Here is a 20,518-nt window from a genome sequence, read left to right on the forward strand (position 1 = left end):
TAGCCCTATTTATAAAATTTATTACTAGTCTTAATTTATTCTTGATATTTGGAAAAAAAAAAAAAGTTTTGATTACATTAATATTGTTAACAATGTTATAATAATGATGGTATTATTATTATTAGTCTCTTTTTTCATTCTTGGTGACTAAGCAGTTGTGGGGCCATTGATGTGTAAGCAAATTTGATGAACTAAATTCACAGTGGACAGGGAATGTGTATATGCTCTCCCCACAGCATCAGAAAGTTAATCTCCGGGTAAATTTAATACTGGATGTTTGCGTGTAATTTTCTCTCTCAGAAATGGACAGTCTCAACTGAAGTAGTGATATAGTTCTCTAAATTCTATGCATGTATTTTTGGAAGTGTTTTTCTCATGCTATTAGTTCTATTAATGTTTGGTGATATTTGATCATACAAAATGGTATTAAAGAAGCCAAGTATTTTCTCTCATATTTATTAGATTTATGTGGAAATGTACATTTTTTATACTTATTAAGTCTTTTCTATCTCCAGAAACTAAGATTTGATTCCATATCCTATTTTTCTGATCATATCACATTGAAAAGTTGATGTTTCCCTTGTTGACTTTGTGTAGAATTACATTATCATTATTTGTACCATAAAACTTCAGAATAGCCTACAAAGCAGGTAGTTGGATATAAATAATTTAGTTCCATTCATAATACCCTTGACAATTTTTACATTAATTAGGAAGTAAATGCATAAAAAAGAAATGGTTTCAATTTTATTTTATTATCATAAATTAGATTCTTGTACAAATTATATACAAAATATAGCACACCACTGTTATACATAAATTACATTGTAAATCACCAATATCATTATGACAAGGAAGTTACAATCAGAGATTATATACATACTTCATTTTATAAAGGCTGCGAGCAAGTAAGTGACAGCAAAGAATGTTGTGTTTGCAATGATAGTGGTAACACTGGGACCAGGTGGCCTAGGTAAGGTCTTTCTCCATGCATCATTTACACATACTGCACCATTATGTGTATATATATACACACACATGCAAACATCCACACAAGCAAACACACACATCCACACACAAAATTTGTTGACTATTATTCATAGACTGTTTGACATGAACAAATTACAATTAAAAGGGATAAAAGGATAAGTATAATAATTGGTGTACAAAGTGTCCATCAAGCAGCAATTAAATATCTTTAGCTGTATGACAAACAATATTAAAATGGTATATATTTTAACTGGTCAAGTACACATTCATAAACTTAACACACAGGGGGATGACACTAAGTAGTGCAAGTCATCTTAATTGAGCAAAAAGGAGGAATGTCTACTGACACCAGCCATAAAATAGCAGAAAAGTCAGATTCTATTTTTTTTTTTTACTCCTTGCAAATAACAATTCTTGCATTACATGTATGACATTAATTTAACATACATCACTGGCTATTATCAACCTGTCATTTATGGGACATAAACATGCTGGCACATCACAATCACATATCTATGACACTAGATACTGTGATGGAAACTGAAGTTCAAACTGTCAACATAATGAGAACTATTAAAATATGGCAGACTGTTATCTGGTGCCCAACAAGCCTAGGTGTAAATTCACTGAATATACAATTTGTGAATACAACAATGCATAAATTTCAAACATTCATGCCAGACACTTGATGTCATGGAAAAAAAAGACACAGACTACTAACGATTTAACATCTTTTAAGAATGGGGTAACAGGTGGAAGCTAGACTAGAAAATAGAAGTAGAAGCAGGGACTAGCACACTCATATGAAAATGACGAGTTATGCACTACTTAAGTTGCACAAGATTTATTTCCTCAAATTGGAAGAAACCAGTATGAGGAAGGGAACTACTGCCCAAATTCTGAAGCAACACCATAAAAAACAGGTGGTGCTGAGTGTTCCACACTGCATTCACACTACTGAAAAAGGTCATACAGGTTTTCCTGACAGCTGGATTTTTTTTTCTTTTTTTATCTTTGCATGATTACTTTTTAAATACATATTTTTTACACAGGATACTGTGAATGCAAGGTAGTTATTAAAGTAATAGAAATGAATACTCTTACTTTCTTATACCCTTGGCATTACTTAAACAGACATTAATGAGGCTTCAGAATTCTTACTTATGTCATTCTAACGCAGCACACACTTCTGTCATGTCCTGAATTATGGTCCTACTTTGACGACTAGTGATGTAATTAAGATACCAGGAAGAACCACATAGCTAGTACCTGCCATTCATGGGATTTAATGATGACAAATTTCTAGTAATTACATATTTTAAGACTGTATGTGTTTTTGTGTATGATTTTTTTTCTTTGTCATTTCCCATGAACTAGCAGACATGATCTATTGAAGAGGCACAAAAGTTATCTGGAAGTTCGTGGCCACTTACAGCAAAACATCTCTTGATGAGATTCGTTCATTTATATGCAAATAAAGCAACATTCTTACTATTTGGGTATCTGTGCCTCGTCTGAAAGTGGCAAATGTTAACCTTAGTCTACGTATCACAAATAAGAGGATTTCACAGATGGAAGCATTCATATCAGCATCCTCAACAAAATGTTAAAGAAAAAAAAAATAATAATAAAAATTAAAAATCAAATAAGTTACATAGTGTGGTAATTCTCCCTATTTGCTCTTGTTAACTTTGTTAAAGGATGCGTTTTTCCTTGTTGTTTCTTTTGCCGCACTTCAACCCCACATGTCTGGCCACGTCCTCCAGGTGGTGGCTTGTGGATGGGCACTTTCACAACAGGAGAAAGACTGCTTCCTGATGCTGATGACCTTAGGGGAGTAGGGGGTGGTTGGGATTGTGCTCGAAGATTTGGTTTGAAATTATAGTCTAGACTGGATTTTCTTTGAGGAACAGGTGGTAGGAACTTGTCTGGAGTTGAACTGTCAGACTTGGCTCTAACATTCCTAGTCTGAACCTTGTATTGCATTTTGTCTTGAGAATCTTCAAATTTTCCAACTAAACTTTTCACACAAATCTCTTCACTAGGTAAATCTTCCTCTAGCTCTCTAACTTCAGCTTGAGTCTGGTCAAATAGCTGATCAAGAAATTGCTGTGTAGAGCAACCTGGAGAGGTAGGTGATGTGCTAAGGCGCTCAAGACTATGAGATCTTTTCCTAATACCTTTTATTCTGAGTTGCTGGAATTTTTCATCATATTTTTGTTGTTCAAGGGCTCGAGTTATTTTTTTTACTTTGCCTTCTTCTGTTTCACCTTCTAGTTGCCCTTCAAATTTTGCTCTTTTTTCTGAAAAACTTCGACTAAGTTGGCTTGTTGGACTTGTTTCTTTCTTCTCAGTATCAGGTGTAGAATAACTCTGAGAACGATTGTAATTTGGTGTTACAAGTTTTTCTTTTTCAATTCCTTCTGTCCTGCTCTCAAGTAGCTGCTTATGCTGTTTGACTGTGCCTGGAACAGGAACTTCATCCTCTGTTACTGGGCTAGTTTTGTTGAATACACTCTTCTCACTTGAAATTTCTATATCAGACATAGGGCTTATGCTTTGTCCAAGAGGTGCACCAGGGCTAATTATAATGGATTGGGACTTGTCAGAAGCTGAAGGATTTGTACTATCTGGAATGTGAACAGGTACACTAAGAGTATTTTTATGACAATCTAATCCTTCAGGGGTTTCTTCCATTCCTTCATCATTAAGGTCTGTTGGCGGAACTCTTTCTACAGGACTTTTATAAGGAGCAGGGCCCATAAGCCTTAACATTTGCAACTGGTTTGTATTGAGGCAAATCTTCCATCACGGCATCCTCAATTTCTTCTGGTTCACTAGATTGCATCTTAACATCATCAACAATGCCTTCCTTGGTTTCAGAATTTTTACTCCGGTTTCTTCTGATAGTTCCTGGAGAAAATGGCCCACAGTCCTTTTCAAAGTAGGTTCCTGTTATGTTACTTATTGGCACTACCGACTCTGGATCTTCTCGAAGAGGCTGTTGCTTAATATCATAGGGGCCAAAAGAACTATTTCTAGAGGCTATAGTGCCTGCTGTTCCTCTTGTGTCACAGGACCCCCATGAACTCTGCCTTGAGGGAAAGTCTCTGTCTGCTAACACTACAGCACTGTCAAAGGAACCCCATGAACTGTTGCGAGATGGAGTCTCTTTTACTTCCCCAATTAAGGGACTAACTGTGCTCAGTCTCTGCTGTTTTCTCTCCTCACGATCAAACACTTTATCAAGCTTAGCAGAAAACGGGTCATCCTTCTTTACAGAGTCCGATCCAACCGAATCTTGACGTCCATAACTGGGGGACCTAACAACTTCTACCCTCTGAAATTGACTACTTAATGAACTAGAAGAACTCTGCCTCGATAGTGGTGAATCAAGCTCTTTGCAACTAGGAACTGTCTTAGAATCAGTCATTTTTACCTTCTCTTCAAAGTCTTGCTTCTGCCTTTTAACTATGCCTGCTGGCCAGGTAATGGCTTCTTTTGGCACACCTACAGGACTCTCCATAGGATCCACACTTTCTTCTATTTCTGAACATTCCTCTTGCCAAAGATGTGATGGTACTAAAACAGCCTGAAGCTTCTGAGCAGCTGGCTTAGTTTGTGAAACTACTGGCTCACTACCCTGCAGGTCTTCAATGCCTGGGGAGAGAAAGGTTTCTATAGCTTTTTCTAATTCAGCTGTGCTTGACTGGTCACTGAAATCATCACTTGATGTGGTGGTATTTTGTAACTGTACAACCTCCCCTTTCTTTCCATTCTGGGATTTTTTCACTGTAGCTTGACTTACAGTTTGTACACTTTCAAACTCATTGATCCTATCTTTGACTGATGATGACAGCTGGAGTCCAGAAACTTCATTAATCGTACTTTCAGATGAATTATCAGAATATAGTGGGTTAACAGCTTCCACTACTGCCTCAGGAAAATCACTCTCATTGTCTTCCACTGGTGATCCCTCTGTGCCAATATCTCTTAAGTCCCTCTGCTGCACTGTTACATGTGCTCGCCAAGACTGTGTATTAAGTGATTGAGATCGGCGCCATGAGTCTCCAAAGTCACTCCCACCTGATGAACAAAAAAGAAAAACTCAACTTAGCACACATTCAACTTAACGTGATGATGACCAAAGTTATATGATTAAATTAAATTGAGAGAAAAAGGTTTTTTTCTATGCATTCTATGCATTAACTTACCTTGGTCAGAATCTTGAGGAAACAACAGTCCAGCTGTGTGATCATCTGGTGACCATGACTTTGGGCGTCTCACTTCATCTCCATTGCAGGGAGATGGAATGCGCACAGTTAAGGCCCTATAAGTAGTTTCATATGCAGTTAGCTCCTCTGAGCTTTTATGTCTATTATCATTATTGTTGCTGCTGTCTACATTATCATTAAGAGATAAATTATTGTTTTCATGGTTTGTTTGAGTTGGTCGATTGGCTTGTGCTGAGGTAGACTTGAGATTTGTCTCAGATTTGCTGCGCCACAGAATGTTATGTCGTTGCCTACTGGCATCAAGAATACCCTGTAAAAGGAAAGAAAATAAATAAATAAAATATAAAAATACATATACAAAATTATTAACATAAAGGCACACACAAACAAACACACTTCTACCATTGTATTAACACATAAGCAAAATTAAAGGATCTTACAGTTATAAAATCACCAAAGCATGTATTCAATAAAATAGTCACCTGTTAATAATCACTCCTGAGCAAGCAAGAATAGTTTTAACTTTTTATATTCTGTGATCATAATCCTTAATCTGCAACAGCCTGTTGGTGCTACTGACTACATTTGACTTAGAACCGAGGACCTTTGGAAAAAGATTCCTTACCTCATAAGTCTTCAGTTGACCACAGAAAGCCTTATTAGGTTTGATGCAGCTTCTCTTCTTCTTCACAAGCGAAAGAGCTTCTTCCAGACTCATGTTGAAAGCTTTCATAGCATATGCAATGACTACTGAGGCAGACCTGCTGATGCCCATCTTGCAGTGTACCAGGACCTTTGACCCTTTCTCTCTGAAAGTTCAGAAAGGAATTAGTTCCAAGCAATATATTAGTTTCAGTAACAGAATAAATATGGTCATGTTCTTCTTATCTATAAAACTTATTTAATTGTTTTTCAGTATCTATAAAATTGGTAAAGACTTTCAAATCAGATAAAATACTAAACTTACTTGACTTGTGCAATATATCTAAAGGTGCGGTCCCAGTGTTTAAGGAGTTCTGTCTTCTCATCATCGTAAACTCGAATGTTGAGGTAGTCAAATGTTCCAGGATAGAAATTATCTATTTCCTTGGTTACATTGAGTATATAACCCACCCTGTAGGGAAGATAATATATAAATAATAATAATAATCTGATTCCACTAAAGTTTCCAAATATTTTTACTTGACATTATACTAATTCTCTTGTTTTTGAAGAGTCCTTGCAATAAGGGTTAACAGGCAAGAAGACCATACATCAAAACAATACAAGTCAATTTGCCAGTGAGTATCAACTATAACTCACCCATTATTCTGCAATTCCTCCAGATTTGAAGCATTCCACTCAGATCCTAAGTACACATGAGGGAAGATCTCTGTTGCAGCATCCATCTGGCCCAGGATGGTCATCATCTCCTGGTCAATGTATGACTTAAATTTATAAAGGTCCATGGCTAGATCTTCCTCTAGCCTTTGTCGGATGTATTTGGATGTGACCTCATCGATGTCCACACTCATCATAATTTCCTTCAGTTTATTACGGATGAGGAGCTGCGTCTCTTCTCTGAAGGAAATGGAACAATGTTAGTTTTATCATTTTCCTCTACACGTAAATGTTCATATAGGAATGAACCTAAGTCTGGCACTCTTTTAGCTCAACACCATGAGAAATACCATGAGGAAACTTATACCCCAGATGCATGGGTAACCTAGCCACATACTCACTTGTCTGTAAGAGAGTCAGGCGAGGGGGGTCGCTTGGATTCGAGGCTATCCATAGCATTCCACTCATTGATGCAGGACTGGTCGGAGGCCACGCCCCGCTCGTAGTAGCCCACCCAATCATGGTTGAGGCCGCCGAGGAAATAGTGGGCGTCCTGAGCCTTGGAACTGGATTTGTGGAGGGTCTGAAGCGCTGACCTGTGGACAAAAAGAGCCTGCTGTATTCCCGATATATCTGATAACACTGCATAGATGAATGTAAATGCTTTAAGGTAAAATCACCTCTCAATAAATCAATGAACATAATAAGCAACTTAATTTTCAAAAAAATGTCAACAGCAATGTGTTTGTATGTCAGTAAATCACAAGTAAAACCAGCAATTTGCATCTTTGAAATGGAAATGCCTGGGACTCCAATGAATAACACCACTTGATTTCATGGGTGCAAGTAATTCAATAATTCTTCCAGTTAACACCAGGAACTCTTGTGCTATAAATAGGCACACACATGCATGAATATACCTAAGTAGATACATAAATACACAGAATATCTTGATCTTCCCCGGGTAACAACCCAAACTGACTCTGGACCACTACCACTATTAATATGCAGTACATGAGAAGAATTACAACCATTCCTTGGCCTCAATGCCTGCTTCTATATACAGCTACTGAAAGCAAGGTTTCACCTATTATACTTAATGGTGATGTAACATCCATCATTTTCCTTTAAAAGTACTTGGCAGCAACATATATTAGATGTTACAAAAAGAGAAATCGAATATAAAATCTTCATTACCAAACCAAAGCATCACCATTGACTTCAGACCGAAGACACAGCATACCGGGCGGCAAGAGAAGCCAATGTCCCTGCGTGATGAGGCAAGTTGGCACTGGCACCTTCCGACGCGGGAAAGAGCCCCGCGCTAAACAAATCTCGATCAGGGGACACTGGCGCCATAAAGATCAAAATTAAGTATTTTAGCCCGGAAGATGGAGGAGGGAACGTCCAGTTGCTTGGGATGGGAAAAGAAGGGTTGGAGGGACGAACGTAAAAGGAGGGAGAGGGAGGGGAAAGGGGGGTGTCAGGATTCCCGCCAGCACGTTCATGCCAACCTGTTTTCTCCTAGAAGCCGCATTCTTCCTTGTTGGAGTCATGTTTATACTTCGGACTTCTTCCTCGACTAATCTGCCGCCAGAGATCGCATTTCAAGATTTTCCATTTTCTTTTTATGAAAATAGTTCGTTACAGTTTTAGAATCAAGGAACCTTAAATATCTTGACTCAAATACTATCCCTGCCTAATATTCATATATTCTCGGACATCTGCATCTACATATGTTGACAGGAACAAGAGTAAAGATAAAAGGTAAACAAAAAAATCCATCTTCAGCAAACATGGATCACCCTTACAGGCTTTAACAAAGGGAATGAAACACTGACTCCTACCACGGTACCACGAACCGCGCGGAGAGGCGACGGAGCGAGGGCAAAGGGTGCAGGTAGAGTGGCCCTGCCCGAGATTGGGTTCAGTCGCCCGGGAAAGGTGGCTGTTCTCGTCTGCAACAATGAGTACTGCAGGTATCTGATGTAGTTATAAAGGAGACATAGAAAAAGGCTCTCCTTTGACTTCTGGAGAATGTAGCTGTAAATCAACAGTTCTTTCCAAGCATCCGGGGAGATCCCGAAGTTGTGTGGCTACATCCTCTCCCTCCGTTATCGCGTAAAAACACGCCTTCCTCTCACCACAAACGCATCACACATACACACACTCTCTCCGATCCTACGAGCCTCCAACACTTTCACTATCCCGCTCTCCTCGTGTCCAGTTTCCTTCTCCCTTCCCCTCCCGCCCCTTTCTCGCCGAGGGAGGAAGGTTCCCTAGACCACGTCGTTCTCACCCAACTATGTTAATTAGTCCATATTAAAGGAATTTAACCGACCGGGTCACGCCCGCAAGCTCTGTCATTCTCGGGAGATAATAATCCTATTTACCCCGTTCTTAATACGGCGAGAGTCGTCTCCCGTCGGACGCCTGCCCTGAATTATCTTAACGATGCTGCGGTTTGTCTAGGACGATGTCCTCTTTCGAAGGGCTTTTGATGTGACAGTGAGAAATCTGAAGGCATTCGTGGATACACACGTTCATGTTCAAACAAACAAACAAACAAACACACACACACACACACACACATATATATATATATATATATATATATATATATATATATATATATATATATACATATATATATATATATATATATATATATATATATATATATATATATATATATATATATATATATATATATATATATATGCGGCATTTACATGTGTGTATGCGTGTGCTATGTAAACTGACGCAAATACAGCTCTTCTACATATCTTGACTTTCCCACAGACGTCTGTGCAGACTAAAACATTCAGTCTCATTGTAATCAGTTGATGAAAATAACATTAACGTGTTTCGACATTTCAGTGAAAATTCAAAATTAATTTGTGAGCAGAAAAACATGAGTTTTGGCCGTCCAGTAGTTCAGCACATGTTCTCAATTCCCACCCGAAGTACCCATACCAGTGATGGGTTCTCCAGAATTCCCTAAGACTGCTAAGATACGACTACCATGTACACTCCAAGCATAGGCCTGTGTGCCATTCCCGCGACAGGAATGACAAAGTAAAGGCAAAAGTAGCCTTAGAATCCCAAGCCCGCCGTGGGTCTTGCTGTCACTTCTTCCTCCGCCGCTGCCCCTTCACCCCTTGCCCGCGGAGCTCTTCTCTTGTCCCTCCAGTCACCAGGCTTCTATGAAAACCCAGTAACATCCCCTGCATAGAACCGACAGTGTGAAGGCTTTAGGCTGGAAAAGGTGGAATGGTAGAGAGGCGCTACTGTGGTTATCTGGCCGTGGGTCACGTCACACATGAAAACTACATATTCGCCACTCCTTTGAAGATCCGAATGTCCGAAGATGCACCTGGTAAGATCAGATGAGAGGGTGAATAATTAATTATGATAATTATCCGGTATTAACAAATGGACAAGTTAGTGATGATGATTAACTGAAATACAATGATGTTATACCGCCATGCATTCAGACGATCTCAAGTGGATCTTAGCATTGTTAAATAAGGAGTTCAGTGAAAGAGCGGACAGAAAAAAAGGAGATTCTGTTATTACAGGAAGGGGAAGAAGAAAGGAAGGAGGAATAAAAAATATACAGACTAAAAGGAAGCAAACGAGTATTAATAAAAGAGGAGGGTAGACATTCGGCCGTAGCAAACATGAAAAAAAATTCAAACACTGAATCACCCGCAGACAGTGCAGTCTTTCCTCAAGGGTCGAGTCACGGTGGGCTAGTTAACATGAACGCCGCCTTAACTTTATAAAACATTCGGAGTCATTTTTGTGTTATGTCAGAAAGTGAAAGTGACGCACATGTGGAAGACGACAACAAGAGCCATGTGTTCCGTGCTGGCTGCCTCAGTTCCTCTTTCTCGCGAAGTCCCCCCCCCCCCCCCTCGGCCCCCGTGATGCCACAGGGCCCATGATCTTTGGCGCTTCGTGTGGGCAGATGTGGACGGATGCTGCCCACTGTGTCAAAGAACATATTACTATGGAAGTCTGCGCACTGAGAATGATATCTGTTCGGAGTGAGAGAATAACGAACGCGGTGCGTGGGAGGGCATGGGCGGGGAAGCATGGGCGTATAGACGCTGTCGGGAAGCGAACTCATCTTGCATACATCTCTTAGTCGCTTTTCCTTTCACTCGAAACACAAATCTTCTCAAGTTCTCACGGCTTCCCGCTCCTAGTCTCAGCTGTCGTCCCTGTATGCGAGTTATTTTACCCCCCCCCCCCCACGTAGCCTCCCCTATTCCACAGCAACTCCGCCCGCCCCAAGTGCCTATTCATGCATGCACATGTACGGCTTCTCTGGCATTGTGTAGTACGGTATTATCTCGCGTTAAGTAAAAAAAACCGATGTCCTTGGTTCTGTTCTCCCAGTGTGACCCTCACCTCGACCCCGGGCACCTGTATGGGCGTCTACAAAGGCTGCGTACATCAGCAAGTCAGCCACTCTCTCTCCCCTCAAGGCGCTTGCTAGCTTTTCACCCTTGCATGTCGACCACCAACACCTTACAAAAGCATAAACTTATATTTGTTATGAAAATTATAATAGTAGGGCGACAATGAAACTTAAACGACCCTCAATCTATAAAGCCGCTCCTTCCAAGCGCAGCGGGCTTCTCTGTGCAGGACACGCCCACTTCTTGGACTACAACTTCACACGGCGGAGTGAAGCTGTAGACCAAGAAGTGAGGGTTGTTGCTTTTCACTGCGTGCATGGGTGTTCTCATGCTCCGTGCCTGTCTGGCTGCTCCGTCCTCCCACCATCATCAAAGCCCACAACTTGCCCGCCCTCCCCTCCTTCCCGCTCTCCCTCCGCCTCTCTCCCACGCTTATCTGGCTTCCTCGCCCCCCCGAGTCCTTCCTCACCCACGCCGCCACTTTCAGCCTGCAATTCGCACATATTCGCACCGCCGCTGTCTCTTCGTCTGAGTTGTTTATGAGTTCACGTGAGACGGATCCCACGTTTCAATTGCGTCGACTTTCCCGCATCAGCGCTCGGGCTCTCACTTCGGGGACGGTGAACATAACACTCACAGCCGAGGCCTACTAGGTTAGGCGTGATCAATTTAACAGGTGAGACGCTCAGCACGAGCGCCGTGTTAGATCACAGCGAAGCCTTATTGCATAAACAAACATAAATAGACACGTATACTGTAGAATTTATTCTTGCTAGTTCCTGAGAAGCTCGATACGGCAGGTTCCCTTTAATTTCTGTGAACTCCATCCCCAGCTCACCCGCTCCCTCCTCTTCACACACGCGTGTATTTACGCCTCATAATAATTGCAGCGTATGTGCGGCTGGCGCGGGACAAACAGCCCCAGGCTGATTGCGCCTCAACTACACGTGTCCGCTGACGGCTGAAGTACTCTCATCGCTGCGTCCAAGTGCGCAATATGGGGAGAAGGGGAGAGGCAGCAGCGGCTTAATCTAGGACGATTTCGGGTGTAGGGGAAGGGAGGGAAGGGAGGGAAGGTAAAATGAAGGCATTACTGCGTACTGCGGGGTTAATAAGCATAGCTTAACAGCCCCTTTACCGCCTCGACCCCATCACCAAGCTCCTCATGGTATCGGACACGCTCGATCCCCAAGGAGTGGAGGGGTACAGTGCCACACTACCACCAAGTGGACACAGGATGCCACCTAAAACAGGTGAAGTCGCAATACAACACAACTCTCCCTTGATAATCATAGCCAAGACGACTTAGCAAAACCAGCAAGCAAGAACAAGTGCGGCTGTGAAAGCCACAGGGATCAGCGAGCGGTGTTGCCTTCCCCCTGCTCCTCGGTAACTAGTTTCTGCTCGCATGACGTTGCCGAAGTCTCACACCTGGGTGCAACAAGAATAAGCAATGAGCAACAAATGAAGTCTTCCCATATAGGAACGCAAACTCCTTGCGAAGTGTTGTCCTTCCCTCCTCCCTTCCCAACCCCTGCCCTTTGCTTACGCCTCGCGACTGCGGGGCTGCGGGGTGACCTTGGATGTGAGAAGACTCGGAGGAGCTTCTCGTGGGCGCGGCGAGCTCTCCCCGCCCACTCGTGACAACGGCCGTTCCCTTCTTGCCCTTTGACGCGGATCAAGCAGTACGCCAGTCCAACATCATTTCCTTACGGCGTGCCGAGTCCGCTCCTTCCAATATCGGTGACGGCCAGGGCATCGCCAACGCTGGGGCGTCCATAACAGGAGGGCATGGATCGCCGAGCCACTTGTCGGCCGGAGAAGTGGCCCTCCCCTCCCCCCGCCGCTCCCGTCCCTACAAGGCAAAGGGAGGGGGACGGGCGAGCAGGGGTGCCGAGCATGCGGGGAAACACGTGACCATCGGGGCTGCATCTCATCTCGGACCTCTCCTCGTTTTCTATACCTCTACAATATCTCCCAGCGATACACTGATTACTGGTATCGGTGTCAGCACCATCATCGCAAAGCCAAGCGGAGATACCACATAGATATCCTAACTCAATAGGGGGCGTGACCCGTAAAAGGGACACCGTGTCACATACGCATACATATGAAATGCAAATTATCGACAAGCATTACCAATACACGTCGTAATGTGTCTGCAATTGATTTTACTCTCGCTGATGCCTTGGCCAACCAACATGTACTCTGATATGCCTCCCCCTGCCAGTTTCCACACTGACACAACCTCGCTCTTACTTCTCATCGCCGCGTGTTGCATTTTGATCCATTCTCGAAGGGCGGCGAGGGAACAGCGAGGCGTCAGAGCGCGAGGAGGCCGGGGCACGGCTTTTGAAGCTCATCTCCCTCGAGAAATTCCAAGAAATTCATTCGTATGCCATTAATGTCAAATCATCCGAGTCAACAAACTTTCGGGAGAGCAAAAAAGGGGAATCGTGATATCAGTTTAGTCACAGAGATATGGACCGGCAGCCAGTGCCATTCCAGCCTCCTTCAAAACGACCCTCACTGGCGCGGTTACGCCGCCCTTAGTCTCACTGGGTCGTGCTTCCAGTTATCTAATGTTAAATTTTTTGCAGCTGAAATATGCAGCGCTGGTCATGTTGCAATTATAATTTTCAACGCATCAAGAGGTTCTAGGCTTTCACAAGAAATGCCTGAAGTATATATGCTCTGAGCCTTTATATATTCAAATTAGTGCAGTTAAGAGCAATTAGTAAATAAACTAAATGTACACCAGCAAAAAACTTCAATACACTGCCCCTTACACATGTTTCTCTTGACCCGCCCCTTGCTCCTCGCTCCCATTACGTCCCTTAGCAATGTGGAGGGGCCAGTGGTCTTGGCGCAACGCCACGTGTATAATGAATGTCACAAAACCGAAAAGCATAAAATAACATGATGTGTAGTGCGTATTCGGGGTGTTGGTCCGCGCCATGACCCAGCTACGCTCCCGTCGGGCCTCCCGGCATGCCATCACGCCGCCGGCGTGTCATCGCGTTACCGCCGAGTTCCCTCCACCCCTGCCCCCTTCAGCCAGTCGTGGCCGACTTCTCACCCCTGCAATAAAACCGCTTCTCAGTGGGCATCCGCATCTCGATCAGTGTCATCAACAGGAAAAAACAAACCCCGAGGCTTCCGCTCACTCCGTCGCCCGAACCGGGGCCTCGTTCCCGCGTTACAAACTGGGTCACTAGAAGCAGCAAGTTTTCGAATCACATAGGCTTAGGTGCGTCACATGCGTCAAGGCATGCTGGGAAATGATGTTCAGCCCACTCCCCACTCCCGCCTCCACCCCGCCTCCTACCGTACAGCTGTACCAGATACGTAATTATTACATTAGAGATAGTAATGTCAGCTTTTGACGCCGTCCCAACCGCACCGCCGACGACAGCTTCCCCTCGTGTCGCATTACAGCCCAACCCGATTCCACTCGCACAGGCCCTAATTTGTGCCCAATGAGTCTTATTCTTCCATGTGAGGAAGGAAAAGTGGGGAGGACAAGGACGGGAGGGAGGGAGGGAGGCGGAAACTGATCCACTTGGCCCACTGGCAGAATTGCGGAGACTCCCAACACGTCCCTTGAGCACAAGACCGATGAAGAGACGACCTGAGTGTTAGTGTGCTTTCCCAGGGCGGCTTGATCCCGAGTCTCCTTCCGCGTTCACGGCAAGTGCTGCAACGTGGCGTTACTCTTATCATGCATTCTCTTTCCTCTCCCCGGCCGCGGAAAGAGGAGGGCGGGAGCGAACGCCGTGTGCGGAAGCAACAACAAAGGAACCGAAGAAACCTAGCATAGCGCCGGAGTGGAGAGGGCCCTTCCATCGCCAACACAAGCACGAGCCCTTCGAATCCGTTTTTCCCTTGCTTGCAGGAAGCTGGCCGCTTAGAGACCGTAATGGCCAACGACCAACCCCTTGCAACCAAGGCGCGAGGGCGGGGTGCAGCGAAATTGCGACACGGTTGACTGAGGAAGGGCGGACTGATGGCGAAAATAATGGGCGGAGGTCACCCATGGAGGAAGGGAGGGGGCGGGAAGCGGAGGAGGTGCATGAACGAGGTGATGACCTGACTGACGTCATCCAGACCTCCGTTCCTTGAACTAAGAGGTTTACCTCTTTTCTTCTAAATATTTCGAAGGTCGTAAGAAAGAGAGAGAGAGAGAGAAAAGACGAGAGAAAGGGAGGACACGCTGACCCGCTTCTTTTGCCACTCGCGCCATGGCCGTGTAGGGATGTGTGTTCGTGTGGGTGTAGTAGGGGGCGTATATTCTATACTTGTCACAAAGACATCTGTGAGGAAAAATGTAGGTTATTTAAGATCATCTGCCTTTTTGACGGAAGCTTCAAGACGGAAAAAATAATTCTTCGCTGTATCATTTAACGATGGCGAAACAAAACCATACTTCTCTTAAAAAATAAATTCAATAAAATCATAAGCAAGATCAGGAAAACATTACATGACAAAAATACAACAAACAAACAAACGGACGTTACACCAACAATAACAATATAACAAAAAACAACAGCTGGACTAATATTAACGACTCGCAACCACAGCTCATTAGCATCCGCCCGTCCGCCGCCGTCGGAAAACGCGGCCTTTTACCGCTCCCGCCGGCAGCCCACCCGCTGCGGGGGACTTCCGAGTTCGCCCGCCGCTCCGGCCGTCGCACAGGTGTTCTCGGCTCGCGGCAGGTGCGTCTCAGGGTAACGGGGGATTTCCGCAGAATCACACGCACTCATAAATCATTCATACAACAAGAGTTAGATAGATAGAAAGAAAACCCCCCAAACAACAAGAAAATGCAAGGGGAAAGTACGAAAGAAAAAAAAGCATAAAAAGAATGTTGACTTTCCCCTCGACCCAACACTTACCACTGGCGCCCGTTCCTACCTTCGCTCTTATCACCTGACACACGATATCTTACCTGAAAAGATACAAAAAGCCACGTTAGACCAAACACCTTGATCGGTTTACATCAACACAGTTGACTTTTAACTCGCTGACATAATATCATAAACAAAATGGAGAGTAAAGTAACAAGTAATCAAGTAATCTAAAAGTCACATTACACACATGACTCAACACGGGAAACAATGCCGTGTTGGAAGGTCAATCACGACCGGACAAACATAAGTCATCCGTCCGGTGTTTACACGCTGCAGGAGAATATTCCAAGGACTCTCGCATTTAAGTTACGTGGCGCGGGCACCTCCACCCAAGGGGGAGAGTGCAACTGCGACCTTCAGTTGGGCAATTACTGAAGAAAGAAAGGGACGTAGTGAGCGAGTGTGCAAGTGAGCAAGTAAGCACAGAGGGAGGGAGGGTGGGAGAGCGAGGGAGAGAGAGGGATAGAGAGGGAGAGAAAGGGAGAGAGAGGGAGAGAGGGAGGGTGGGAAAGCGAGGGAGAGAGAGGGAGAGAGAGGGAGATAGAGGGAGAGAGAGGGAGAGAGAGGGAGGGTGGGAAAGCGAGGGAGAGAGAGGGATAGGGAGAGGGAGAGAGATAATAAATTTGCCCTTCAAACTGGAAAAGACATTACCTGGTTCAAGTGCTCGAAGGTCCACATATTTTGCATATCAACCACTTTCACCCCAGGAATGATTCACCCGCCGACACACCTGTGCAAACCAGATACTTCAACACCGGATATGCAGGGATTAATTCAAGCAGGGTTTAAATGACTCTGCAAGCATTATAGACACCAAATAGAGTAAATAATTTTATAAACTGATTATTCGCAAACCCTTCCTTCTCCCTTGTGCATACCCACGACGCTCGGCATCGCTCGGATAACGGTTGCGCCATCGCCGACGCCTCGCGCTCCGACTGCCGCTCGCCGGCCTTTCTCACGGCAGGAGAAGCGTGGGATGGTGGTAGGAGGGCCAGCGTGGCACTCCCCTTCCCCCCCCCCTCTCTCTCTCTCTCTCTCTCTCTCTCTCTCTCTCTCTCTCTCTCTCTCTCTCTCTCTCTCTCTCTCTCTCTCTCTCTCTCTCTCTCTCTCTCTCCTCTCTCTCTCCATCTCTCCCTCTCTCTCTCCATCTCTCTTTCTCTCTCTCCATCTCTCTTTCTCTCTCTCCATCTCTCTTTCTCTCTCTCCATCTCTCCCTCTCTTTCTTCATCTCCCTCTCTCTCTCTTCGTCTCCCTCTCCCTGCAACAACAGGTGACAAACACGGGCCAGCGCCAACTATAACAACTCTGTAACACCGACAAAACGCGTGAAAACTGCCCTTCCAAACGTGTGGGCGTTGATGAGCCACGGAAAAGCGCCGGCCTAGGTAAGCGCAGCGCTGCAGGGATGGCGTGCGACGGTGGCAGGCAGGTGTCAAAACGAGGCCACAACACACGGCTCATCTGGGATGTATACGACACACACATAAAAAGTACGTGCACAGGTGGTATCTGTCCTGTTCATACAAAAAAAATGTGATTTATGAGATTTAAATAAATCCATTGTCTCTCAGTTTCCTTTTCTACTAATTCATTCATTCATCTCTCTCTCTCTTTCTCTCTTTCTCTCTTCTCTCTCTCTCTCTCTCTCTCTCTCTCTCTCTCTCTCTCTCTCTCTCTCTCTCTCTCTCACTCTCTCTCTCTCTCTCTCTCTCTCTCTCTCTCTCTCTCTCTCTCTCTCTCTCTCTCTCTCTCTCTCTCTCTCTCTCTCTCTCTCTCTCTCTCTCAACATGCGTGAATAATCGTGTTGGTCATACACCCATCAACACATTTTGCCCAAGAACTAGATGAAAGTCTTCCCAGGGTAGACTGGCGTGAAAGAAACTGTCAAGTTTCCAGGCAGTGTCGTAACGCCGCCAAGACGTGACGAGTCGGAAGTTGACTTGGTTCCGAGTTGGCCACATTTACTTCGCTTTCCGAATGCAAATTTCCCGAGACACCAAGCTATACTCCTCTCCCCCCACCTCCGACTAAGTCTTGGGCTGATGCAATTCATCCCGTGCATATAATGGGTCCTGGGAGCCGGGAAAGAACATTACTCCCCGCCAAGAGAAAGTAGCAATCAAGATCACACATGCGCGCTGCGTGTAGCATACGGCGGTCGCTGTCAATTATGATTGTATTATGCCAACCGATACTTGGGTTCCCCTCACTCCCTGACACGCTCCCACTCACTCGTGCATGAGAGAGAGAGAGAGAGAGAGAGAGAGAGAGAGAGAGAGAGAGAGAGAGAGAAAGAGAAAGAGAGAGAGAGAGAGAGAGAGAGAAAGAGAGAGATAGTTAGATAGATAGATTGAAAGAGAGAAAGTGAGTGAGTGAGTGAGTGCGAGAGAGAGAGAGAGAGAGAGAGAGAGAGAGAGAGAGAGAGAGAGAGAGAGAGAGAGAGAGAGAGAGAGAGAGAGAGGGAGAGAGGGAGAGAGAGAGAGAGAGAGAGAGAGAGAGAGAGAGAGAGAGAGAGAGAGAGAGAGAGAGAGAGAGAGAGAGAGAGCGGAAGAGAAATGAACCTTCACCGTCTCGTTATGATTAACGTTCTTATAATAAAACAAAAAACCTATTACTTCCCCGCCACCCACGACAACCTTTCGCCACCGGCCCGCCCTCACCCGCCACTCCTCCCCAGGCAAGAGCAGCCGCTGCCACGCCCGCGAGGAGCCCCGCCACGCCTTCCCGGTGCCACGCTTAAGGAAATGCAACTCTGCCCGCCTTGCCCATTCCGCCCGCCAAGGCTTCGGGAAAGTCACACGTGATTCAAAAGTACGCTTTGGGGAATGGGTGCTTTCGACATAGAGCACTATTAATATAATTCCTACCGGCGTTGTTATTGTCGCTGCTGCTATTGTTGTTGATGATTTTTTTTATTATTACTATTGCTGTTATTTTTATCAGTATCATTGTTGTTGCCATCATTATTATCATTATAAATATAATTTAGCTATCATGTCGATCACAGATAGCAGCGCCTCGGAGAGCGTTGGATTTGAAATTAAAAACTTGAAAGAGAAGAGAAGGGAAATGGGAAAACCGCGAGGGAAGTGTGGGAAAAGGGCGAACGGCGGACGAGTGATAACATGTGCACCGGGCTACGTGACCGGAAGTCAAACAGTTAGGTGAGATGCATGACACGTGGCTGCTTGCCTCGGGTCTTAGGCAAGGCGTGTTTACGTCTCTCGCTCTTTCGGTTTTTTAATCTCTCTCACACACACACATACACACACACATACACACACACACACACACACACACACACACACACACACACACACACACAATGATAGATAGATAGAACGGGGGTAGGTATACACAAAATAATAGGACCGAGATGGGCATATATCTAATGAGACGCAGAGCTCCCCTCGGACGAAGGGCGCGCGTGAGGGCCACTCGCAGCCCGGCAGTCCAGCCTCTGCCCGAGCCCTTCGAGTGCCACCTCCGCACAAGCCCGGCGCGCCTCGATGCGGTTCGGCCGGAGGTAGAAGTCCGAACAGACAACACGAACCGAATGATAATCTAGTCAAAGGGAAAGTCCGCTTGGATTTGCATCCTAGTGAAAAGGTGGTGAAGGGAGGAAGAGAGGGAGCCCCGAAAAACCTGACCGCTTGTAAAACTGAAAGTGAACGCTCGTGAAACCTAAACGACCAGCCTTCGGGCCACTGGTTGGTTCATCAGGAACTGATAACAAATGCCTGGCAAGGTATTGTTGCATATCCCCATGTGTTGGCGTAATTAGCGTTATGCAACACGGGGATGGAGGGGGGAGGGCATAGGCGTGTCAGTTTTCCAGTTCAATATGTCATGGTGACACAATGGGTGCTGGCTAAATGGGAAGTTCCTATTTGTCTGCATTATAAACGATGATTCGCAGGGATCCTATTTACGAATGTGCACGAGCCGTATTCGTGCGAGTCTGTTACCGGGGAAAGACAATCGCCTGTATCCATGTGTCCAACTGAATCCCTTCAGATGCGTCCCCTTCTATCTCCCCGCCCCCCGCAACCTTGTGTCGGTGGCAGGTACGTGGCCTCGGGGCAGGTGGCCAGTCCTCTGCCGCGGCTATTTAAAAGTCCCATTCATTGCGCCGTCCGTAAAATCATACCCTTGGAAGCTCGGTGCTTTCTCCTCTTCCGCCGCCGCCTCTTCCAGATCAAAATCAATTCTCTCTTCCCGTCACTACCACGGCAAACACTACAATATCTATAATAATAATAATAATAATAATAACAATAAATACGAATAGTACAACAACACGACGAAATCGCCTTCCCATATTAATGTTAACGACATTGCCTACCCCCCCCCCCCCCCTCCTCTTCCCTCCAAGCCACTCTCCTCCGCAGCGGATGAGCCAACACTCCCTCAGGGGCCGCCCATTCACCGGAGCCCTTCTTGCGAGAACAGAGATCTACGAAGGACGCCGATTCCAATGCTAGGTCGACCGCTGTAATTCCTTCAATCGACGGAGAACAACTCACGGCAACGGAGATCATGATTAAGAAGGGAGGGAGTAGGGAGAAGGAGGAAGGGAGAAGGGAGAAGGGAGAAGAAGGGAGCACGTGGGCGGGCGAGGAAGGCT

General features: G+C 45.2%; 2 protein-coding genes across 3 annotated transcripts in view; both read right to left on the bottom strand.

Moving 5' to 3' along the window:
* Nucleotides 1-736: 736 nt before the first annotated feature.
* Nucleotides 737-20,518, bottom strand: part of LOC125028219 — a 198,610-nt gene continuing 178,828 nt past the window's right edge. The window contains 7 exon segments of the mRNA XM_047617618.1: nucleotides 737-3,748; nucleotides 3,750-5,076; nucleotides 5,205-5,535; nucleotides 5,851-6,034; nucleotides 6,193-6,339; nucleotides 6,528-6,785; nucleotides 6,947-7,141. Of these exon segments, the coding sequence (XP_047473574.1) occupies nucleotides 2,641-3,748; nucleotides 3,750-5,076; nucleotides 5,205-5,535; nucleotides 5,851-6,034; nucleotides 6,193-6,339; nucleotides 6,528-6,785; nucleotides 6,947-7,141 (3,550 nt within the window). The 3' untranslated portion in view covers nucleotides 737-2,640.
* The window catches only part of LOC125028038, a 17,480-nt gene continuing 12,858 nt past the window's right edge, over nucleotides 15,897-20,518 (bottom strand). Inside the window, exon 3 of one of the 2 annotated variants that reach the window (XM_047617309.1) lies at nucleotides 15,897-15,926. Coding sequence is in view for 1 of the 2 variants with exons in the window: in XM_047617310.1 (XP_047473266.1) it covers nucleotides 15,923-15,926 (4 nt within the window). In the remaining variant the exon portion in view is untranslated. The remainder of the gene's footprint in view (nucleotides 15,927-20,518) is intronic. The other variant, XM_047617310.1, reaches the window with a different exon arrangement.

Source organism: Penaeus chinensis, chromosome 8, assembly GCF_019202785.1.
Source record: "Penaeus chinensis breed Huanghai No. 1 chromosome 8, ASM1920278v2, whole genome shotgun sequence".
NCBI classification, from domain to species: Eukaryota; Metazoa; Arthropoda; class Malacostraca; order Decapoda; family Penaeidae; genus Penaeus; species Penaeus chinensis.